The sequence below is a fragment of the Scyliorhinus canicula genome, chromosome 5 (assembly GCF_902713615.1).
Source record: "Scyliorhinus canicula chromosome 5, sScyCan1.1, whole genome shotgun sequence".
Classification (NCBI taxonomy): domain Eukaryota; kingdom Metazoa; phylum Chordata; class Chondrichthyes; order Carcharhiniformes; family Scyliorhinidae; genus Scyliorhinus; species Scyliorhinus canicula.
In genome coordinates, this window is record NC_052150.1 from 225720024 (window position 1) to 225744885 (window position 24862).

General features: G+C 59.2%; 1 protein-coding gene across 7 annotated transcripts in view; it reads left to right on the forward strand.

The window, feature by feature from the left end:
- LOC119966628 overlaps nucleotides 1-24862 on the forward strand; it is a 292892-nt gene that overhangs the window by 199679 nt on the left and 68351 nt on the right. For 6 of the 7 annotated variants that reach the window (XM_038798641.1, XM_038798640.1, XM_038798634.1 and 3 more), the window contains 3 exons: nucleotides 2606-2665; nucleotides 23774-23809; nucleotides 24064-24099. In XM_038798641.1, the coding sequence (XP_038654569.1) occupies nucleotides 2606-2665; nucleotides 23774-23809; nucleotides 24064-24099 (132 nt within the window). The remainder of the gene's footprint in view (nucleotides 1-2605; nucleotides 2666-23773; nucleotides 23810-24063; nucleotides 24100-24862) is intronic. The other variant, XM_038798639.1, reaches the window with a different exon arrangement.

A 24862-nucleotide genomic window follows, 5' to 3' on the forward strand; every position in this document is an offset into this window, starting at 1 on the left:
CACATGGGACCTGTAATGGGCGGCACGGTAGCACAGTGGTCAGCACTGTTGCTTCCCCGCGCCAGGGCCCCAGGTTCGAGCACCTTACCCAAGGTCAACAACTCCACCCTATCCCCATAACCCAGTAACCCCACCCAACACTAAGGGAAATTTTGGACACTAAAAGCAATTTAAAAGGAAGGACGGAAGAAAGAGGGAAAATCGACCGTGGATATCTCAGGAAATAAGGGAGAGTATCAAATTGAAGGAAAAAGCATATAAAGTGGCAAAGATTGCTGGGAGATTAGAGAACTGGGAAATCTTTAGGGGGCAACAGAAAGCTATAAAGAAGAGTAAGATAGAGTATGAGAGTAAACTTGCTCAGAATATAAAAACAGACAGTAAAAGTTTTTACAAATAAGAGTGGCTAAGGTAAATATTGGTCCTTTAGAGGATGAGAAGAGAGTTTTAATAATGGGAAATGAGGAAATGGCTGAGGAACTGAACAGGTTTTTTGGGTCAGTCTTCACAGTGGAAGACACAAATAACATGCCAGTGACTGATAGAAATGAGGCTATGATAGGTGAGGACCTTGAGAGGATTGTTATCACTAAGGAGGGAGTGATGGGCAAGCTAATGGGGCTAAAGGTAGACAAGTCTCCTGGCCCTGATGGAATGCATCCCAGAGTGCTAAAAGAGATGGCTAGGGAAATTGCAGATGCACTAGTGATAATTTACCGAAATTCACTAGACTCTGGGGTGGTCCCGGTGGATTGGAAATTAGCAAACGTGACGCCACTGTTTAAAAAAGGAGGTAGGCAGAAAGCAGGAAATTATAGGCCAGTGAGCTTAACTTCGGTAGTAGGGAAGATGCTGGAATCTATCATCAAGGAAGAAATTGCGAGGCATCTGGATAGAAATTGTCCCATTGGGCAGACGCAGCATGGGTTCGTAAAGGGCAGGTCATGCCTAACTAATTTAGTGGAATTTTTTGAGGACATTACCAGTGCAGTAGATAACGAGGAGCCGATGGATGTGGTATATATGGTTTTCCAGAAAGCCTTTGACAAGGTGCCACACAAAAGGTTGCTGCATAAGATAAAGATGCATGGCATTAAGGGTAAAGTAGTAGCATGGATAGAGGATTGGTTAATTAATAGAAAGCAAAGAGTGGGGATTAATGGGTGTTTCTCTGGTTGGCAATCATAGCTAGTGGTGTCCCTCAGGGATCCGTGTTGGGCCCACAATTGTTCACAATTTACATAGATGATTTGGAGTTGGGGACCAAGGGCAATGTGTCCAAGTTTGCAGAAGACACTAAGGTGAGTGGTAAAGCGAAAAGTGCAGAGGATACTGGAAGTCTGCAGAGGGATTTGGATAGGTTAAGTGAATGGGCTAGGGTCTGGCAGATGGAATACAATGTTGACAAATGTGAGGTTATGTTGCAATTGTATAAGGTGTTAGTGCGGCCACACCTGGAGTATGTGTTCAGTTTTGGTCTCCTTACTTGAGAAAGGACATACTGGCACTGGAGGGTGTGCAGAGGAGATTCACTAGGTTAATCCCAGAGCTGAAGGGGTTGGATTATGAGGAGAGGTTGAGTAGACTGGGACTATACGCGTTGGAATTTAGAAGGATGAGGGGGGATCTTATAGAAACATTTAAAATTATGAAGGGAATAGATAGGATAGATGCGGGTAGGTTGTTTCCACTGGCGGGTGACAGCAGAACTAGGGGACATAGCCTCAAAATAAGGGGAAGTAGATTTAGGACTGAGTTTAGGAGGAACTTCTTCACCCAAAGGGTTGTGAATCTATGGAATTCCTTACCCAGTGAAGCAGTTGAGTCTCCTTCATTACATGTTTTTAAGGTAAAGATAGATAGTTTTTTGAAGAATAAAGGGATTAAGGGTTATGGTGTTCGGGCCGGAAAGTGGAGCTGAGTCCACAAAAGATCAGCCATGATCTAATTGAATGGCGGAGCAGGCTCGAGGGGCCAGATGGCTTACTCCTGCTCCTAGTTCTTATTATCATGGCCAATCCGCCTAACCTGCACATCGTTGGACTGTGGGAGGAAACCGGAGCACCCGGAGGAAACCCATGCACACACAGGGAGGATATGCAGACTCCGCACAGACAGTGACCCAAGCCGGAATCGAACCTGGGACCCTGGAGCTGTGAAGCGATTGTGCTGTCCACAATGCTACCGTGCTGCCCAACGCCTCTGCACAGGCAGTGGTCTGCCCTTGACGTTCCGGTTCTGCCCTGTGACTTAGCAAAGATGCCATCGGGTAAAAGGAATGGTGTTGTGTATTTATCGGGCACATTAAGAGAACGATTGTGTGACGTCATTGGCCATTTGCGCGAGGAAGTGGGCGGTGTAACATCGGCAGCCTGTAGTGTTGACACCTCCTGAATAAAGATCTACATTTTGGCGAATCTCTGTCGCCTCCAAAAGTCACCCCTGCAAGTAGGACAGATTGGAAAAGCTGAATAAGAATTTTATGAATCAAAATATTTCAGGGACAACAAATCTTACAAGAATCCTACTTCTGGCGGGTCAGAAGAAACATAAATGTTTCTGTATTCAAGCGTGAGTGAAAATTTCTGTTCTTCTCTTTTGACAGCGCAAAGCAGCGTCTGCCCGATTGGCCACGATATCCTGACTCCTTTGCAAGCTCCACTGGGTAAGTCAGTGCGATGTTCAGAATGGGCGATGGGAACCTGATTGTCATCACGTCGAGGGGCCCTGGCATTGCAACGTGTCTGACATCATTAGGACGACTGATGATAATTTTATTCAGTGTGGGTGGGCCCATCCCACCCAAAAATGGTGCCTGTTGGGAGCAGGCCATTTTATGCGACAGAATGTGGGTATCCACTGACACGGTCAGCATTTATTCATTGAAAGAAAATCTCTTCAGCCGGTATGTTCAATTCCGAGGTTTATGAACGTGTGGTCGTTAGGTCACAGGAAAGCTGGAATTTGGGATCCCACCACTCTGGCCTTCTCACTCCAAAGGGATCATGTACTGCCCTCGAGCGGCACGGCGGCGCAGTGGTTAGCACTGCTGCCTCATGCCGCTGAGGACCCAGGTTCGATCCCAGCCACGGGTCACTGCCCGTGTGGAGTTTGCACATTCTCCCCGTGTCTGTGTGGGTCTCACCCCCCGCAACCCAAAGATGTGCCGGTTAGGTGAACTGGCCACGCTAAATTGCCCCTTAAGTGGAAAAAGAAGTATTGGACGCTCTAAATTTATTTTAAAAAGGACGGGCCATCCTTTGTGGGGCGAGGCGAGTCGGTGAGTAAGAGTGGAGCATGAGAGGGTGGGGTGGAGCAGGAGGGAGGGATAATCCAGGAGCAGGATGGGTGATGATGGGAATGTGGTTGTATTGAGGAGTAAGATGGGGAAGGAGAGGGTTCAACAGTACAGAGGAGGTGTAGAGTATACCCTGCCTTCTCCAACCCAATCGACCTCTCTCCTCTGTGATATCCATCTACTTCCAGCTTTTTCGCACTCAAAACTCTCAAATGCACTCAAAGCTATTGAACACGCTCAGAAATCTACATTGAACAGGACAAGGAAATGACTCATTTTAACAATATCTGAATTTATTCTGCTTTTAATTTAGTCCAAAACATTGTTCTGCGATCCAGTTTATGCGTGACAGCACCGCTAGTTCTTAATTCATTTTAGTCTCAGGCTCCATATTTTCCACCACCCCCCCCCCCCCCCCCCCCCCTCCAATCTCTCCCGCCTTCCCCCCACCCTCGCTTTTTGATTGGCTGCTGCCAGCCACACGATAGCACCCCAGTGGCAATCTCTAACCAGCAGGAAAGCCCAGTGCTCTCACAGCCTTGCTGCTTTCTTCTCCAGAGCACTCCACGTAATTGTGTGCCTCGGTAACCTCCTGTATACACTCGTGTGTATCATGAGTGATCGGTGCAGGCTTGGCTGGCTGAAGGGCCTGTTCCTGTGCTGTACTGTTCTCTGTTCTTTGTTGTTGTGAAGTGATATATCTGCATTTTTCTTCAAGTCAAAGAGATATCAGAAAGTGTTTTTAAAAAGGGGGCAATTCTTCCAGAGTTTACTGTAGTCATAGAACAGTGGGGGAAACCTGGCCTGTTCATAATGTGCAAAAAGAATAGACAGTTATAGGATTAATTAGATCATTTTATAGTGAATCACTAAAGGAAAATTAAATGTTTAGATTTTATAGAAAAATATAAATTGAGAGGGTCTCAGGGCAGAATCCTCTCAGAAATCCACCACCTCCTATTTTGGGCGGGGAAAGCCATGTTTCACTATGCCGGTTGCCATGTCGACCTATTCTGCTACATTAGGCACCATTTGGTGAAAAGTATTTGCGGGCGTACTTGCGGCCAGATTTTGATTCATCTCGCCATCGCCTCAGTGCCTCAATGATCTGGGCGCCATGTTTGAAGGTCACTCCTGTACACAGTTGGCACACTTCGGAGTTCACTGCTAGACTCAGCAAACATTCTGCCACCAAGTTGACCAACATTTTCCTTGAGCACCTGCTGGACACAGTGAAGGACGCCGTGATGTACCGTACCAGCGCTCTGGGCGAAGACCTGCAACCAAGGTGACCAATCCAGCATGTGGGGGCAGTGGTCAGTGCCAGCAGAAGAGGACACCCAGTATCGCCAGAGGATGAACGATCTCTTCTGTTCAGCTTCTCTCCGCCCATCACAGACCCATCACTCATCCACGGAAATCTCACTCAATGACACCATCGTACGCTCTCTATCACACATCTTCACTTTCCCTGGTGACATCTCCTTGTTCCTTCACTGGTCCCACTCATCATTGGCACCCGCCAGGCATCCTTATCATCTGCCCTGGCACACACACTGCTTGCACTCTCTCCATGTGTGTTCGTGCAGGACAAGCTGGCTCACAAGAGGGTGAGATCCCAGACTGGCAGAGGGATGCCAGAACTCAGGGTCCTCATGGACTTTGAGGAGAGAGCCAGTCAGCTGGCCGGTGAGAATGTGGATTACTCCTGCGCTGATGATGAAGTTGGCAGTGCCCAACCAAGTGAGGATCCAGCAGGGTGGCATCCACCAGTCAACAATGCCATGAGTGATGCCACCTATTTCTCAGTCCCCTGCCATTCACCTCTGACCTCTCCTTTCGCAGGTTCATCTGGGAAGCAGCCAATGGGTCAATGAGCCGAGACTCCAACCCTGACGGCAACGCAGGTGAAATAGAAGAATAGTCACAGTGTTTACCACCCCTGTACTGAAGCCCCCCCCCCCCCCACCCCGTTCCCTTTCCTACCCATCCCCCTCCCCAGCCCTTCAGCGAAGCCTACAGTCCCGAAGCAGAGGGTAGCTTCGAATACGTTCAGACTTGGCCCTGACCACTCCTCTCCCCACCGTGAAGATGCCGGGCTGCCCTGCGAGCATTGTGCCAGTTTGAATGCACTCACCTTTGACCTCCCTCACAGCTCTGCTCACCAGGTGCACGCCTTTTGAAACCAGTTGTATGTTGCACCGTTCTGATATCCCTCCCTCGTGGACGCTTTATATGTCACCACACCTCAGGCGAGGGGCAAGGCGGGGAAAGCGGGGCCTTCATGAATAACCACAGCCGGTTCGGGGATTGAACTCATCTCAATCTGCATCAGTACCCAGCTGTCCAGCCAACTGAGCTAAACCCGGCCCCTTGACAAATCTGACATCAGAACTGAGAGCCTGGCCCAATCGACAGAGAGAACGGAAGCATGATGGGAATTTAATTGGACTAAAGGAGGGTGTGGCAAAGCAGTAGCTTCCCACACCAAGGTTCAAGTCCCACACCAGAATCTGTTGGCAGAGGAGCACTACAGAGGGGTCTAGATGTCCTGATACATGATTGACAAAAGACTAGTGGGCAGGAACAGTACGTGATTAGGAATGACCACATCGAAAGTACTTTGTGCAGTTTTGATTTCCTTTGTGAGAAAGGTAGACAATTGCATTCGAAGCAGCTGTTCAGTGAAGGTTCACTTGACGTGTTCCTGGGATGAGGGGGTTAACTCATGAGGAAAGGTTGGCCAGGTTGGGCCTGTACTCGCTGGAGTTTAAAAGAACGAGAGGTGATCTTATTGAAATATTAGAACTGGAAGACACAGCTTAAGCATTAAGGGTCTCTCATTTAAGATGGAGATGAGGAGAATCTTGTTCATGTGTGGACCTCTCTGCAGTGTGGTGGAGGCAGGGTCACTGAATATTTTTAAGGTAGAGTTAGATAGATTCTTGACTGACAGGAGGGGGGGGTGGTCAAAGGGTATCGGGGAAGTGGGGTTGAGGCACAATCAGATCAGCCATGATCTTATCGAATGGTGGAGTAGACTCGAAGGGCTGAATGGTCTCCTCCAGCTCCTATTTTGTATGTTTGTCTGACTCGTAAACCAGGGCCGGGATTCTCCAATAATGGGGCTAAGTCCCCCACGCCCGCCAGAAAGCAGGCGCGAATCACTCCAAACTTTTTTCAAAAAGCCCAGAGTGATTCTCCGATTTTAAGAGGGATAGCGAGGCCACGGTGTGCGCTGCACAGCTCCTACTCCCGATACAGGGCCCAGCACGTCCGGCCGAGGATCCGCGCATGCAGCTCCTACTCCCGATACAGGGCCCAGCATGTCCGGCCGCGGATCCGCGCGTGGGCGCGGTGGCCACTTAATGAAATGAAATGAAGTGAAATTCGCTTATTGTCACGAGTAGGCTTCAATGAAGTTACTGTGGAAAGCCCCTAGTCGCCACATTCCGGTGCCTGTTCGGGGAGGCTGGTACGGGAATTGAACCGTGCTGTTGGCCTGCCTTGGTCTGCTTTAAAAGCCAGCGATTTAGCCCAGTGTGCTAAACCAGCCACTTACACACCGGGCCCACGCAACATGGTGGAGCCACACAGCAGGCTAGCCCGGAGGAAGATAGGCCCCCCCTGGATTGTGGGCGCCCACCGATCAGTAGCCCCCGATCGTGGGACTGGCCGTCGTGGAGCCCCCCCCCCACCCCCACCCACCGGAGTCTGATTCCCCCGCCCCCCCCCCCCGCACCAGGACTGCCACCATGGCCGCGAGTCCGAGCTCCCGCCGGGTGAAACCATACGGGAACCACGCCGGCGGAACTCGGCCGGTCGACCGCGGAGAATCGACGCGGAGCCTCTTTCAAGGCCCCCTGACCAGCGCTGCCACGACCTCGCGCAGCTGGCGGTGATTCTCCGGTCCGTGGAGAATCGCGTCCCGGCGTCAGACCCGATCGCGCCCGCCCCCAGCACGATTTCGACAGAGGGGCTCGGAGAATCCTGGCCCAGATTTCTGAATGAATGTTCCCGGGACATGAGTTCAAATCTTACACAATTAAATAGAGTTCTCGTCAATGCAAAAGTTGCTGCAATTTCCGCGACACAATCTAGATAAAAAAGCTCAAGGAAAAACGTGATAAATATCAATATTGTCAAGTATTCATGTGAAGAAACTGATGATTATCCTCCCACACACAGAACAGGTACACGTGCTGATGGTAAGAACTGAACCTCTGCTTTGGTTCTGTACACGTGGCAAAGGGGCAGCCTACCATGTGGTCATTCAGGTCCTAGCATTCTGTGCCAAAACCCTACCCCCCCAGAGGTAGAACTATAACTTTGACCAGATCCTTTCAGCTCCAACCATTTCCCATCCCAACTCCTCTATGAACAGTAACTATGAACCTTGGCAATAAAGCCTGCTGTGAATTATTGACAGTACATATGGACTTGTGCAGGGTAGATGCAATCTGTCTCCAACATGTCCTTAATTCCTCCTACCCGGCTTTGACCCTCTGATCCCCTCTTCTATCAGGCCCGCCCTGAGGCCTTTTAACCTGCCCCTTCAGCTCTACCCCTGTCAAGGGATCTCCTTCTGGTACCTTGACCCCAACTGCCCCGCGACCTCAAATTTCTGTGATCCCACTGATTGACTTCCCACCTGGAAGCCCCTGGCCAAGTTAGCTTAAACCCTCCCCAACAGCAAACCTTCCTGCAAGGACGCTGCTCCCATTTCAGTTCAGGTGTGAATTGTCCACCGTGGACAGGCCCCATAATCCCCAAAAATGATCCCAATGTCCCAGAAGTCTTCCTTCCTGCGCCATCTCTCCAGCCACACATTCATCTGGACTAACCTTCTATGTCTATTCTCACTGGTACACGGCAGCGGAAGTAATCCAGAGATTACTACATTCTGGGTCCGGGTTTTTAATCTTCCTAGCTTCCTAAATTCTGCTTGCAAGATCTCATCCCTTTTTCTGTCTATATCGTTGGTATCAATCTGAACCACGATACCTGTCTGTTTGCCCTCCCCCTTCAGTATGCCCTGCAGCCGCTCAGTGACACCCCTAACACTGACACCAGGGAGGCAACATACCATCCTGGAGTCTCTTTTGCAGCCACAGAAACCTGCCTGTTCTCCTTACAATTGAATCCCTTACCGCTATAGCCCTGCCATTCTTCCTGCTCCCCATCCTGTGCAGCAAACCCACCCATGGTGCCATGAAGTTGGCTGCCACAAATTCTCACTGCACAGTCCTCTCCCCCCCAACAGTATATCTGTTGGAAGTAGGATGACCACAGGGGTCCTGCACTACCTGCCTTCCCCTACTCTGCCTGGTGGTCACCCGTTCCCTTTCTGCCTGTTCAATCCTCGCATGCGGTGTGATCACCTCACTGAACGTTCTATCCACAACTTGCTCAGCATCACGGATACTCCGCAGTGAATCCACCCTCAGTTCCAGTTCTGAAAAGTGCTGAGTCAGTAGCTGCAGTTGGATACACTTCCTGTGCATGTGGTCACCAGGGACAACTCAAGCTTCCATGATTTGCCACATAGCTCAGGAGGAGCATCTCACGAGTGTGAGCTCTCTTGCCATGGCAACCCTTAAGCCCGTCATTTTCTCCTTTTAAAAAAAAAGCTTATATAAGAGTTATATTAACCTACCTTCCTCACGTTAACTCAACTTCCTTTACACAACATTGCTTACTTGTATTATTATAATGAGCCAGTCTGTCACTTATTAGTGTTATTCTCAATCAATACAATTCTACCAAATAAACCTGACTTGAACACACAAATACCTCACTGTGATGCTGACTGCGATGGCAATGAGAATAGGTATACGACCTTGGTGTTTCTGAAACTCGGCTGTGCTCTGCTCCTGCCGGGACTGAGACTGAGCTCCGCTCCTGCCGGGACTGAGACTGAGCTCCGCTCCTGCCGGGACTGAGACTGAGCTCCGCTCCTGCTGGGACTGAGACTGAGCTCCGCTCCTGCCGGGTCTGAGACTGAGCTCCGCTCCTACCCAGACTGAGACTGAGCTCCGCTCCTGCCCGGACTGAGCTCCGCTCCTGCCGGGACTGAGACTGAGCTCCGCTCCTGCCGGGACTGAGACTGAGCTCCGCTCCTGCCCGGACTGAGACTGAGCTCCGCTCCTGCCGGGACTGAGACTGAGCTCCGCTCCTGGTGGGACTGAGCTCCGCTCCTGCCGGGACTGAGACTGAGCTCCGCTCCTGCCGGGACTGAGACTGAGCTCCGCTCCTGCCGGGACCGAGACTGAGCTCCGCTCCTGCCGGGACTGAGACTGAGCTCCGCTCCTGCCCGGACTGAGACTGAGCTCCGCTCCTGCCGGGACTGAGACTGAGCTCCGCTCCTGCCCAGACTGAGACTGAGCTCCGCTCCTGCCGGGACTGAGACTGAGCTCCGCTCCTGCCCCGACTGAGACTGAGCTCCGCTCCTGCCCAGACTGAGCTCCGCTCCTGCCCAGACTGAGCTCCGCTCCTGCCAGACTGAGACTGAGCTCCGCTCCTGCCCAGACTGAGACTGAGCTCTGCTCCTGCCGGGACTGAGACTGAGCTCCGCTCCTGCTGGGACTGAGACTGAGCTCCGCTCCTGCCGGGACTGAGCTCCGCTCCTGCCGGGACTGAGACTGAGCTCCGCTCCTGCCCGGACTGAGACTGAGCTCTGCTCCTGCCCGGACTGAGACTGAGCTCCGCTCCTGCCCGGACTGAGACTGAGCTCCGCTCCTGCCCGGACTGAGACTGAGCTCCGCTCCTGCCCGGACTGAGACTGAGCTCCGCTCCTGCCCGGACTGAGACTGAGCTCTGCTCCTACCCAGACTGAGACTGAGCTCCGTTCCTGCCGGGACTGAGACTGAGCTCTGCTCCTGCCCGGACTGAGACTGAGCTCCGCTCCTGCCCGGACTGAGACTGAGCTCCGTTCCTGCCGGGACTGAGACTGAGCTCTGCTCCTGCCCGGACAGAGACTGAGCTCCGCTCCTGCCGGGACTGAGACTGAGCTCCGCTCCTGCCGGGACTGAGACTGAGCTCCGCTCCTGCCGGGACTGAGACTGAGCTCCGCTCCTGCCCAGACTGAGACTGAGACTGAGCTCCTGCCCGGACTGAGACTGAGACTGAGCTCCGCTCCTGCCCAGACTGAGACTGAGCTCCGCTCCTGCCGGGACTGAGACTGAGCTCCGCTCCTGCCCGGACTGAGACTGAGCTCCGCTCCTGCTGGGACTGAGACTGAGCTCCGCTCCTGCTGGGACTGAGACTGAGCTCCGCTCCTACCGGGACTGAGACTGAGCCCCGCTCCTGCCGGGACTGAGACTGAGCTCCGCTCCTACCGGGACTGAGACTGAGCCCCGCTCCTGCCGGGACTGAGACTGAGCTCCGCTCCTACCGGGACTGAGACTGAGCTCTGCTCCTGCCCGGACTGAGACTGAGCCCCGCTCCTGCTGGGACTGAGACTGAGCTCCGCTCCTACCGGGACTGAGACTGAGCTCTGCTCCTGCCCGGACTGAGACTGAGCTCCGCTCCTGCCCAGACTGAGACTGAGCTCCGCTCCTGCCCGGACTGAGACTGAGCTCTGCTCCTGCCCGGACTGAGACTGAGCTCCGCTCCTGCCGGGACTGAGACTGAGCTCCGCTCCTGCCCAGACTGAGCTCCGCTCCTGCTGGGACTGAGACTGAGCTCCGCTCCTGCCCGGACTGAGACTGAGACTGAGCTCCGCTCCTGCCGGGACTGAGACTGAGCTCCGCTCCTGCCGGGACTGAGACTGAGCTCCGCTCCAGCTCAGACTGAGACTGAGCTCCGCTCCTGCCCGGACTGAGACTGAGCTCCGCTCCTGCCCAGACTGAGCTCCGTTCCTGCCGGGACTGAGACTGAGCTCCGCTCCTGCCGGGACTGAGACTGAGCTCCGCTCCTGCCGGGACTGAGACTGAGACTGAGCTCCGCTCCTGCCCAGACTGAGCTCCGCTCCTGCCGGGACTGAGACTGAGCTCCGCTCCTGCCGAGACTGAGACTGAGCTCCGCTCCTGCCCGGACTGAGCTCCGCTCCTGCCGGGACTGAGACTGAGACTGAGCTCCGCTCCTGCCGGGACTGAGACTGAGGTCCGCTCCTGCCGGGACTGAGACTGAGGTCCGCTCCTGCCGGGACTGAGACTGAGCTCCGCTCCTCCGGGACTGAGACTGAGACTGAGCTCCGCTCCTGCCGGGACTGTGACTGAGTTCCGCTCCTGCCCGGACTGAGACTGAGCTCCGCTCCTGCCGGGACTGAGACTGAGCTCCGCTCCTGCCGGGACTGAGACTGAGCTCCGCTCCTGCTGGGACTGAGACTGAGCTCCGCTCCTGCCGGGACTGAGCTCCGTTCCTGCCCAGACTGAGACTGAGCTCCGCTCCTGCCCGAACAGAGACTGAGCTCCGCTCCTGCCCGGACTGAGACTGAGCTCCGCTCCTGCTGGGACTGAGACTGAGCTCCGCTCCTGCCGGGACTGAGACTGAGCTCCGCTCCTGCCGGGACTGAGACTGAGCTCCGCTCCTGCCGGGACTGAGACTGAGCTCCGCTCCTGCCGGGACTGAGACTGAGCTCCGCTCCTGCCCCGACTGAGCTCCGCTCCTGCCGGGACTGAGACTGAGCTCCGCTCCTGCCCGGACTGAGCTCTGCTCCTGCCCAGACTGAGACTGAGCTCCGCTCCTGCCCGGACTGAGACTGAGCTCCGCTCCTGCCCGGACTGAGACTGAGCTCCGCTCCTGCCGGGACTGAGACTGAGCTCCGCTCCTGCCCGGACTGAGCTCCGCTCCTGCCGGGACTGAGACTGAGACTGAGCTCCTCTCCTGCCCGGACTGAGACTGAGCTCCGCTCCTGCCGGGACTGAGACTGAGCTCCGCTCCTGCCGGGACTGAGACTGAGCTCCGCTCCTGCCGGGACTGAGACTGAGCTCCGCTCCTGCCGGGACTGAGACTGAGCTCCGCTCCTGCCCGGACTGAGACTGAGTTCCGCTCCTGCCGGGACTGAGACTGAGCTCCGCTCCTGCCGGGACTGAGACTGAGCTCCGCTCCTGCCCAGACTGAGACTGAGCTCCGCTCCTGCCCAGACTGAGCTCCGCTCCTGCCCAGACTGAGACTGAGCTCCGCTCCTGCCCGGACTGAGCTCCGCTCCTGCCCGGACTGAGACTGAGCTCCGCTCCTGCCGGGACTGAGACTGAGCTCCGCTCCTGCCGGGACTGAGACTGAGCTCCGCTCCTGCCGGGACTGAGACTGAGCTCCGCTCCTGCCGGGACTGAGACTGAGCTCCGCTCCTGCCCGGACTGAGACTGAGCTCCGCTCCTGCCGGGACTGAGACTGAGCTCCGCTCCTGCCCGGACTGAGACTGAGCTCCGCTCCTGCCGGGACTGAGACTGAGCTCCGCTCCTGCCGGGACTGAGACTGAGCTCCGCTCCTGCCCAGACTGAGACTGAGCTCCGCTCCTGCCCAGACTGAGACTGAGCTCCGCTCCTACCCAGACTGAGCTCCGCTCCTGCCGGGACTGAGACTGAGCTCCGCTCCTGCCCGGACTGAGCTCCGCTCCTGCCCAGACTGAGACTGAGCTCCGCTCCTGCCGGGACTGAGACTGAGCTCCGCTCCTGCCGGGACTGAGACTGAGCTCCGCTCCTGCCGGGACTGAGCTCCGCTCCTGCCGGGACTGAGACTGAGCTCCGCTCCTGCCGGGACTGAGACTGAGCTCCGCTCCTGCCCGGACTGAGATTGAGCTCCGCTCCTGCCGGGACTGAGACTGAGCTCCGCTCCTGCCGGGACTGAGACTGAGCTCCGCTCCTGCCGGGACTGAGACTGAGCTCCGCTCCTGCCGGGACAGACTGAGCTCCGCTCCTGCCGAGACTGAGACTGAGCTCCGCTCCTGCCCAGACTGAGCTCCGCTCCTGCCGGGACTGAGACTGAGCTCCGCTCCTGCCCGGACTGAGACTGAGCTCCGCTCCTGCCGGGACAGACTGAGCTCCGCTCCTGCCCAGACTGAGCTCCCCTCCTGCCCGGACTGAGACTGAGCTCCGCTCCTGCCGGGACTGAGCTCCGCTCCTGCCGGGACTGAGACTGAGCTCCGCTCCTGCCGGGACTGAGACTGAGCTCCGCTCCTGCCCGGACTGAGACTGAGCTCCGCTCCTGCCCAGACTGAGCTCCGCTCCTGCCGGGACTGAGACTGAGCTCCGTTCCTGCCGGGACTGAGACTGAGCTCCGCTCCTGCCGGGACTGAGACTGAGCTCCGCTCCTGCCAGACTGAGACTGAGCTCCGCTCCTGCCCAGACTGAGACTGAGCTCCGCTCCTGCCGGGACTGAGACTGAGCTCCGCTCCTGCCCGGACTGAGACTGAGCTCCGCTCCTGCCCGAACAGAGACTGAGCTCCGCTCCTGCCCGGACTGAGACTGAGCTCCGCTCCTGCCGGGACTGAGACTGAGCTCCGCTCCTGCCGGGACTGAGACTGAGCTCCGCTCCTGCCGGGACTGAGACTGAGCTCCGCTCCTGCCGGGACTGAGACTGAGCTCCGCTCCTGCCGGGACTGAGACTGAGCTCCGCTCCTGCCCCGACTGAGCTCCGCTCCTGCCGGGACTGAGACTGAGCTCCGCTCCTGCCCGGACTGAGCTCTGCTCCTGCCCAGACTGAGACTGAGCTCCGCTCCTGCCCGGACTGAGACTGAGCTCCGGTCCAGCCGGGACTGAGACTGAGCTCCGCTCCTGCCGGGACTGAGACTGAGCTCCGCTCCTGCCCGGACTGAGCTCCGCTCCTGCCGGGACTGAGACTGAGACTGAGCTCCTCTCCTGCCCGGACTGAGACTGAGCTCCGCTCCTGCCGGGACTGAGACTGAGCTCCGCTCCTGCCGGGACTGAGACTGAGCTCCGCTCCTGCCGGGACTGAGACTGAGCTCCGCTCCTGCCGGGACTGAGACTGAGCTCCGCTCCTGCCCGGACTGAGACTGAGTTCCGCTCCTGCCGGGACTGAGACTGAGCTCCGCTCCTGCCGGGACTGAGACTGAGCTCCGCTCCTGCCCAGACTGAGACTGAGCTCCGCTCCTGCCCAGACTGAGCTCCGCTCCTGCCCAGACTGAGACTGAGCTCCGCTCCTGCCCGGACTGAGCTCCGCTCCTGCCCGGACTGAGACTGAGCTCCGCTCCTGCCGGGACTGAGACTGAGCTCCGCTCCTGCCGGGACTGAGACTGAGCTCCGCTCCTGCCGGGACTGAGACTGAGCTCCGCTCCTGCCGGGACTGAGCTCCGCTCCTGCCCGGACTGAGACTGAGCTCCGCTCCTGCCGGGACTGAGACTGAGCTCCGCTCCTGCCCGGACTGAGACTGAGCTCCGCTCCTGCCCGGACTGAGACTGAGCTCCGCTCCTGCCCGGACTGAGACTGAGCTCCGCTCCTGCCCGGACTGAGACTGAGCTCCGCTCCTGCCCAGACTGAGACTGAGCTCCGCTCCTACCCAGACTGAGCTCCGCTCCTGCCGGGACTGAGACTGAGCTCCGCTCCTGCCCGGACTGAGCTCCGCTCCTGCCGGGACTGAGACTGAGCTCCGCTCCTGCCCGGACTGAGCTCCGCTCCTGCCCAGACTGAGACTGAGCTCCGCTCCTGCCGGGACTGAGCTCCGCTCCTGCCGGGACTGAGACTGAGCTCCGCTCCTGCCGGGACTGAGACTGAGCTCCGCTCCTGCCCGGACTGAGATTGAGCTCCGCTCCTGCCGGGACTGAGACTGAGCTCCGCTCCTGCCGGGACTGAGACTGAGCTCCGCTCCTGCCGGGACTGAGACTGAGCTCCGCTCCTGCCCAGACTGAGCTCCGCTCCTGCCGAGACTGAGACTGAGCTCCGCTCCTGCCCAGACTGAGCTCCCCTCCTGCCCGGACTGAGACTGAGCTCCGCTCCTGCCGGGACTGAGCTCCGCTCCTGCCGGGACTGAGACTGAGCTCCGCTCCTGCCGGGACTGAGACTGAGCTCCGCTCCTGCCCGGACTGAGACTGAGCTCCGCTCCTGCCCAGACTGAGCTCCGCTCCTGCCGGGACTGAGACTGAGCTCCGTTCCTGCCGGGACTGAGACTGAGCTCCGCTCCTGCCGGGACTGAGACTGAGCTCCGCTCCTGCCAGACTGAGACTGAGCTCCGCTCCTGCCCAGACTGAGACTGAGCTCCGCTCCTGCCGGGACTGAGACTGAGCTCCGCTCCTGCCGGGACTGAGACTGAGCTCCGCTCCTGCCGGGACTGAGACTGAGCTCCGGTCCAGCCGGGACTGAGACTGAGCTCCGGTCCAGCCGGGACTGAGACTGAGCTCCGCTCCTGCCGGGACTGAGACTGAGCTCCGCTCCTGCCGGGACTGAGCTCCGCTCCTGCCCGGACTGAGACTGAGCTCCGCTCCTGCCGGGACTGAGCTCCGCTGCTGCCCGGACTGAGACTGAGCTCTGCTCCTGCCGGGACTGAGACTGAGCTCCGGTCCAGCCGGGACTGAGACTGAGCTCCGGTCCAGCCGGGACTGAGACTGAGCTCCGCTCCTGCCCCGACTGAGCTCCGCTCCTGCCGGGACTGAGACTGAGCTCCGCTCCTGCCGGGACTGAGACTGAGCTCCGCTCCTGCCCCGACTGAGCTCCGCTCCTGCCCGGACTGAGACTGAGCTCCGCTCCTGCCGGGACTGAGACTGAGCTCCGCTCCTGCCCCGACTGAGCTCCGCTCCTGCCGGGACTGAGACTGAGCTCCGCTCCTGCCGGGACTGAGACTGAGCTCCGCTCCTGCCCCGACTGAGCTCCGCTCCTGCCGGGACTGAGACTGAGCTCCGCTCCTGCCCGGACTGAGCTCTGCTCCTGCCCAGACTGAGACTGAGCTCCGCTCCTGCTGGGACTGAGACTGAGCTCCGCTCGTGCCGGGACTGAGACTGAGCTCCGCTCCTGCCCAGACTGAGCTCCGCTCCTGCCGGGACTGAGACTGAGCTCCGGTCCAGCCGGGACTGAGACTGAGCTCCGCTCCTGCCCGGACTGAGACTGAGCAGCGCTCCTGCCGGGACTGAGACTGAGCTCCGCTCCTGCCCAGACTGAGACTGAGCTCCGCTCCTGCCGGGACTGAGACTGAGCTCCGCTCCTGCCCAGACTGAGACTGAGCTCCGCTCCTGCCCGGACTGAGACTGAGCTCCGTTCCTGCCCGGACTGAGACTGAGCTCCGCTCCTGCCGGGACTGAGACTGAGCTCCGCTCCTGCCGGGACTGAGACTGAGCTCCGCTCCTGCCCAGACTGAGACTGAGCTCCGCTCCTGCCCGGACTGAGACTGAGCTCCGCTCCTGCCGGGACTGAGACTGAGCTCCGCTCCTGCCCAGACTGAGACTGAGCTCCGCTCCTGCCGGGACTGAGACTGAGCTCCGCTCCTGCCCGGACAGAGACTGAGCTCCTCTCCTGCCGGGACTGAGACTGAGCTCCGCTCCTGCCCAGACTGAGCTCCGCTCCTGCCCGGACTGAGACTGAGCTCCGCTCCTGCCCGGACTGAGACTGAGCTCCGCTCCTGCCGGGACTGAGACTGAGCTCCGCTCCTGCCGGGACTGAGACTGAGCTCCGCTCCTGCCCGGACTGAGACTGAGCTCCGCTCCTGCCGGGACTGAGACTGAGCTCCGCTCCTGCCCGGACTGAGACTGAGCTCCGCTCCTGCCCGGACTGAGACTGAGCTCCGCTCCTGCCGGGACTGAGACTGAGCTCCGCTCCTGCCGGGACTGAGACTGAGCTCCGCTCCTGCCGGGACTGAGACTGAGCTCCGCTCCTGCCCGGACAGAGACTGAGCTCCTCTCCTGCCGGGACTGAGACTGAGCTCCGCTCCTGCCCAGACTGAGCTCCGCTCCTGCCCGGACTGAGACTGAGCTCCGCTCCTGCCCGGACTGAGACTGAGCTCCGCTCCTGCCGGGACTGAGACTGAGCTCCGCTCCTGCCGGGACTGAGACTGAGCTCCGCTCCTGCCCGGACTGAGACTGAGCTCCGCTCCTGCCGGGACTGAGACTGAGCTCCGCTCCTGCCCGGACTGAGACTGAGCTCCGCTCCTGCCCGGACTGAGACTGAGCTCCGCTCCTGCCGGGACTGAGACTGAGCTCCGCTCCTGCCGGGACTGAGACTGAGCTCCGCTCCTGCCGGGACTGAGACTGAGCTCCGCTCCTGCCCGGACTGAGACTGAGCTCCGCTTCTGCCGGGACTGAGACTGAGCTCCGCTCCTGCCTGGACTGAGACTGAGCTCCGCTCCTGCCGGGACTGAGACTGAGCTCCGCTCCTGCCGGGACTGAGACTGAGCTCCGCCCCTGCCCTGACTGAGACTGAGCTCCGCTCCTGCCGGGACTGAGACTGAGCTCCGCTCCTACCCAGACTGAGCTCCGCTCCTGCCCAGACTGAGACTGAGCTCCGCTCCTGCCCAGACTGAGCTCCGCTCCTGCCGGGACTGAGACTGAGCTCCGTTCCTGCCGGGACTGAGACTGAGCTCCGCTCCTGCCGGGACTGAGACTGAGCTCCGCTCCTGCCCGGACTGAGACTGAGCTCCGCTCCTGCCGGGACTGAGACTGAGCTCCGCTCCTGCCGGGACTGAGACTGAGCTCCGCTCCTGCCGGGACTGAGACTGAGCTCCGCTCCTGCCCGGACTGAGACTGAGCTCCGCTCCTGCCCGGACTGAGACTGAGCTCCGCTCCTGCCCGGACTGAGACTGAGCTCCGCTCCTGCCGGGACTGAGACTGAGCTCCGCTCCTGCCGGGACTGAGACTGAGCTCCGCTCCTGCCGGGACTGAGACTGAGCTCCGCTCCTGCCCGGACTGAGACTGAGCTCCGCTTCTGCCGGGACTGAGACTGAGCTCCGCCCCTGCCCTGACTGAGACTGAGCTCCGCTCCTGCCAGGACTGAGACTGAGCTCCGCTCCTACCCAGACTGAGCTCCGCTCCTGCCCAGACTGAGACTGAGCTCCGCTCCTGCCCAGACTGAGCTCCGCTCCTGCCGGGACTGAGACTGAGCTCCGTTCCTGCCGGGACTGAGACTGAGCTCTGCTCCTGCCGGGACTGAGACTGAGCTCCGCTCCTGCCAGACTGAGACTGAGCTCCGTTCCTGCCGGGACTGAGACTGAGCTCCGCTCCTGCCGGGACTGAGACTGAGCTCCGCTCCTGCCCAGACTGAGACTGAGCTCCGCTCCTGCCGGGACTGAGACTGAGCTCCGTTCCTGCCGGGACTGAGACTGAGCTCCGCTCCTGCCCAGACTGAGACTGAGCTCCGCTCCTGCCGGGACTGAGACTGAGCTCCGCTCCTGCCGGGACTGAGCTCCGCTCCTGCCCGGACTGAGACTGAGCTCCGCTCCTGCCGGGACTGAGACTGAGCTCCGCTCCTGCCCAGACTGAGCTCTGCTCCTGCCGGGACTGAGACTGAGCTCCGGTCCAGCCGGGACTGAGACTGAGCTCCGGTCCAGCCGGGACTGAGACTGAGCTCCGCTCCTGCCGGGACTGAGACTGAGCTCCGCTCCTGCCCCGACTGAGCTCCGCTCCTGCCGGGACTGAGACTGAGCTCCGCTCCTGCCGGGACTGAGACTGAGCTCCGCTCCTGCCCCGACTGAGCTCCGCTCCTGCCGGGACTGAGACTGAGCTCCGCTCCTGCCGGGACTGAGACTGAGCTCCGCTCCTGCCGGGACTGAGACTGAGCTCCGCTCCTGCCCAGACTGAGCTCCGCTCCTGCCGGGACTGAGACTGAGCTCCGGTCCAGCCGGGACTGAGACTGAGCTCCGCTCCTGCCCGGACTGAGACTGAGCAGCGCTCCTGCCGGGACTGAGACTGAGCTCCGCTCCTGCCCAGACTGAGACTGAGCTCCGCTCCTGCCGGGACTGAGACTGAGCTCCGCTCCTGCCCAGACTGAGACTGAGCTCCGTTCCTGCCCGGACTGAGACTGAGCTCCGCTCCTGCCGGGACTGAGACTGAGCTCCGCTCCTGCCGGGACTGAGACTGAGCTCCGCTCCTGCCCAGACTGAGACTGAGCTCCGCTCCTGCCCGGACTGAGACTGAGCTCCGCTCCTGCCGGGACTGAGACTGAGCTCCGCTCCTGCCCAGACTGAGACTGAGCTCCGCTCCTGCCGGGACTGAGACTGAGCTCCGCTCCTGCCCGGACAGAGACTGAGCTCCTCTCCTGCCGGGACTGAGACTGAGCTCCGCTCCTGCCCAGACTGAGCTCCGCTCCTGCCCGGACTGAGACTGAGCTCCGCTCCTGCCCGGACTGAGACTGAGCTCCGCTCCTGCCGGGACTGAGACTGAGCTCCGCTCCTGCCGGGACTGAGACTGAGCTCCGCTCCTGCCCGGACTGAGACTGAGCTCCGCTCCTGCCGGGACTGAGACTGAGCTCCGCTCCTGCCCGGACTGAGACTGAGCTCCGCTCCTGCCCGGACTGAGACTGAGCTCCGCTCCTGCCGGGACTGAGACTGAGCTCCGCTCCTGCCGGGACTGAGACTGAGCTCCGCTCCTGCCGGGACTGAGACTGAGCTCCGCTCCTGCCCGGACTGAGACTGAGCTCCGCTTCTGCCGGGACTGAGACTGAGCTCCGCCCCTGCCCTGACTGAGACTGAGCTCCGCTCCTGCCGGGACTGAGACTGAGCTCCGCTCCTACCCAGACTGAGCTCCGCTCCTGCCCAGACTGAGACTGAGCTCCGCTCCTGCCCGGACTGAGACTGAGCTCCGCTCCTACCCAGACTGAGCTCCGCTCCTGCCGGGACTGAGCTCCGCTCCTGCCGGGACTGAGACTGAGCTCCGCTCCTGCCGGGACTGAGACTGAGCTCCGCTCCTGCCCGGACTGAGACTGAGCTCCGCTCCTGCCGGGACTGAGACTGAGCTCCGTTCCTGCCGGGACTGAGACTGAGCTCCGCTCCTGCCCAGACTGAGACTGAGCTCCGCTCCTGCCGGGACTGAGACTGAGCTCCGCTCCTGCCGGGACTGAGACTGAGCTCCGCTCCTGCCGGGACTGAGACTGAGCTCCGCTCCTGCCCAGACTGAGCTCCGCTCCTGCCCGGACTGAGCTCCGCTCCTGCCGGGACTGAGACTGAGCTCCGCTCCTGCCGGGACTGAGACTGAGCTCCGCTCCTGCTGGGACTGAGACTGAGCTCCGCTCCTGCCCGGACTGAGACTGAGCTCCGCTCCTGCCCAGACTGAGACTGAGCTCCGCTCCTGCCGGGACTGAGACTGAGCTCCGCTCCTGCCGGGACTGAGACTGAGCTCCGCTCCTGCCCAGACTGAGACTGAGCTCCGCTCCTGCCGGGACTGAGACTGAGCTCCGCTCCTACCCAGACTGAGCTCCGCTCCTGCCCAGACTGAGACTGAGCTCCGCTCCTGCCCGGACTGAGACTGAGCTCCGGTCCAGCCGGGACTGAGACTGAGCTCCGCTCCTGCCGGGACTGAGACTGAGTTCCGCTCCTACCCAGACTGAGCTCCGCTCCTGCCCAGACTGAGACTGAGCTCCGCTCCTGCCGGGACTGAGACTGAGCTCCGCTCCTGCCCGGACTGAGACTGAGCTCCGCTCCTACCCAGACTGAGCTCCGCTCCTGCCGGGACTGAGACTGAGCTCCGCTCCTGCCGGGACTGAGACTGAGCTCCGCTCCTGCCCGGACTGAGACTGAGCTCCGCTCCTGCCCAGACTGAGCTCCGCTCCTGCCGGGACTGAGACTGAGCTCCGCTCCTGCCGGGACTGAGACTGAGCTCCGCTCCTGCCCGGACTGAGACTGAGCTCCGCTCCTGCCGGGACTGAGACTGAGTTCCGCTCCTACCCAGACTGAGCTCCGCTCCTGCCCAGACTGAGACTGAGCTCCGCTCCTGCCCGGACTGAGACTGAGCTCCGCTCCTACCCAGACTGAGCTCCGCTCCTGCCGGGACTGAGACTGAGCTCCGCTCCTGCCGGGACTGAGACTGAGCTCCGCTCCTGCCCGGACTGAGACTGAGCTCCGCTCCTGCCCAGACTGAGCTCCGCTCCTGCCGGGACTGAGACTGAGCTCCGCTCCTGCTGGGACTGAGACTGAGCTCCGCTCCTGCCGGGGCTGAGACTGAGCTCCGCTCCTGCTGGGACTGAGACTGAGCTCCGCTCCTGCCCGGACAGAGACTGAGCTCCGCTCCTGCCGGGACTGAGACTGAGCTCCGCTCCTGCCGGGACTGAGACTGAGCTCCGCTCCTGCCGGGACTGAGACTGAGCTCCGCTCCTGCCGGGACTGAGACTGAGCTCCGTTCCTGCCGGGACTGAGACTGAGCTCCGCTCCTGCCCGGACTGAGCTCCGCTCCTGCCGGGACTGAGACTGAGCTCCGCTCCTGCCCAGACTGAGCTCCGCTCCTGCCGGGACTGAGACTGAGCTCCGCTCCTGCTGGGACTGAGACTGAGCTCCGCTCCTGCCCGGACTGAGACTGAGCTCCGCTCCTGCCGGGACTGAGACTGAGCTCCGCTCCTGCCGGGACTGAGACTGAGCTCCGCTCCTGCCCAGACTGAGACTGAGCTCCGCTCCTGCCCGGACTGATCTCCGCTCCTGCCGGGACTGAGACTGAGCTCCGCTCCTGCCGGGACTGAGACTGAGCTCCGCTCCTGCCGGGACTGAGACTGAGCTCCGCTCCTGCCCGGACTGAGACTGAGCTCCGCTCCTGCCGGGACTGAGACTGAGCTCCGCTCCTGCCGGGACTGAGACTGAGCTCCGTTCCTGCCGGGACTGAGACTGAGCTCCGCTCCTGCCCGGACTGAGCTCCGCTCCTGCCGGGACTGAGACTGAGCCCCGCTCCTGCCGGGACTGAGACTGAGCTCCGCTCCTGCCGAGACTGAGACTGAGTTCCGCTCCTGCCCAGACTGAGACTGAGCTCCGCTCCTGCCCGGACTGAGACTGAGCTCCGCTCCTGCCCGGACTGAGACTGAGCTCCGCTCCTGCCGGGACTGAGACTGAGCTCCGCTCCTGCTGGGACTGAGACTGAGCTCCGCTCCTGCCCGGACTGAGACTGTGCTCCGCTCCTGCCCGGACTGAGCTCCGCTCCTGCCGGGACTGAGACTGAGCTCCGCTCCTGCCCGGACTGAGACTGAGCTCCGCTCCTGCCGGGACTGAGACTGAGCTCCGCTCCTGCTGGGACTGAGACTGAGCTCCGCTCCTGCCCAGACTGAGACTGAGCTCCGCTCCTGCCGGGACTGAGACTGAGCTCCGCTCCTGCCCGGACTGAGACTGAGACTGAGCTCCGCTCCTGCCCGGACTGAGCTCCGCTCCTGCCGGGACTGAGACTGTGCTCCGCTCCTGCCGGGACTGAGCTCCGCTCCTGCCGGGACTGAGACTGAGCTCCGCTCCTGCTGGGACTGAGACTGAGTTCCGCTCCTGCCGGGACTGAGACTGAGCTCCGCTCCTGCCCAGACTGAGCTCCGCTCCTGCCGGGACTGAGACTGTGCTCCGCTCCAGCCGAGGCTGAAGCTGAGCTACGCGTTCAGTCTTTTTTGCTTCACCTTCTCCTCTTTTCACCTAACTCCCTGTTTTCGCCCAACTCCAAAAGCACTCAGCCGGTCAAGCAGGTTCTTTAATTAACTCTCATGTTTCTAACTGAATTCCATTCTCTGTTTCACTGTCGCTAATCCAATTGCCCCACCAGGCGTGTGTCCTCGGCCTGCAGGTCCGTTGTCACAAAACAATTCAACTGGAAACTTGTCGGACGTGATTATCTGCAGCCCAATGGCGAAATTGGGATTGGCAATCAGGCGGAGAATGCCTTCTGTGCCGGAATCGGGGCTGGGGCTGGTTTGACGCGGTTCGCGATGTTCCACCCTTCCAAATTGGTGTCATTGGGACACGCACCGAGCGCAGCCGCAATGTCGATGGCGCATCATCAGTCAATAGCCTGGGGTGCCGGATGCAGACAGTGTCCCACACTCGGCCGTGATCCGTGTCGCTTCCCGGGGGGCTTCTGCTAGGGCTGGGGGAATGGTGGGGCTTGGCTCGGGGGTGGGTTGTGGGGTCGGGATGGGCAGGTTACGGTTCTAGCATGGCCGGCGGGGGTGTAGATGTGCAGGGTGCAGCTTGTCAGCGCTGCGCATGCGCAGCCCGGGACCCGGCCATTCTCCGCTCGATTGACGGGAGTTGCATGCGCCCTCGATGCTCGCTCCTCACTGGTACCAGAATCGGTGAGGGATGCCTGCTGATTTTCCCAACGTGGAGCACCACGTATTCTCCGTTGGGGCCAGCACTTAGCCTTAGAAACGGAGAATCCAGCCCGTAGTGTGCGTTGAAATGTATTGGTGCCAGAGTACCACTTTTCTCATCCATCCACGGGATGTGGCCGTCTCTGGCTGGGCCAGAATTGGCTGAACATCTCTAAGTGCCCTTGACCTGAGAGGCTTGCTGGGCCATTTCAGAGGGCATTTAAAAATCAACCAGATCGGGTAAGGATCGGGTAAAGTTGGGAAGACCTCAGGAATATAATTTATAGTTGTGCTGGTATTTTGACGAATTCTCATTCATTTCTCTGCCTCTAAACAGCTCCTACAAAATCTCACGTGTGTCCCCGGAGTGCAGGTGAGTGAGCACAAATACGCCCTCCAATTTCACCCTGGCACCTACAGGGACTGTCTGTGAAAATGTGTCGATGCCAGTGTGACATGTCGGCAACACTTTCAGGATGAAATTGACCTTGTGCGGGCCCACTAATTGATTCTCATGCTTTTACTCTCCCTCTAAGAAGTCAATTATCTCCCTCGTGTTTCTACTCTTTATAGCATTTCAATTCTCATGTTTTAACCTCGATTCTGTTCTCTGTCTTTTTACAACAGCTCCTCCACCATCAAACGTGTGTCCCCGGAGTGCAGGTGAGTGAGCGCAAGCACGCCCTCCAATTTCACCCTGTCCCTGTAGAGGGACAGGTAGTATTGAGGAAGCAAGGGGGCTGCAGAAGGACTTGGACAGGCTAGGAGAGTGGGCAATGAAATGGCAGATGGAATACAATGTGGAAAAGTGTGAGGTTATACACTTTGGAAGGAGGAATTTAGGCAAAGACTATTTTCTAAATGGGTAAATGTTTAGGAAATCAGCTCCTTGTTCACGATTCTCTTAAGGTTAACATGCAGGCTCAGTTGGCAGTTAGGAAGGCAAATGCAATGTTAGCATTCATATCGAGAGGGCTAGAATACAAAAGCAGGATATACTTCTGAGGCTGTATAAGGCTCTGGTCAGAGCCCATTTGGTGTTTTGTGAGCACTTTTGAGCCCCGTATCTAAGGAAGGATGTGCTGGCCTTGGAAAGGGCCCAGAGGAGGTTCACAAGAATGATCCCTGGAATGAACAGCTTGTCGTATGAGGAACGGTTGAAGACACTGGGTCTGTACTTGTTGGAGTTTAGAAGGATGAGGGGGGATCTTATTGCAACTTACTAGATACTGCGAGGCCTGGATAGAGTGGACGTGGAGAGGATGTTTCCACTTGTAGGAAAAACTAGAACCAGAGGACACAGCCTCAGACTAAAGGGACGATCCATTAAAACAGAGATGAGGAGGAATTTCTTCAGCCAGAGGGTGGTGAATCTGTGGAACTCTTTGCCGCAGAAGGATGTGGAGGCCAAATCACTGAGTGTCTT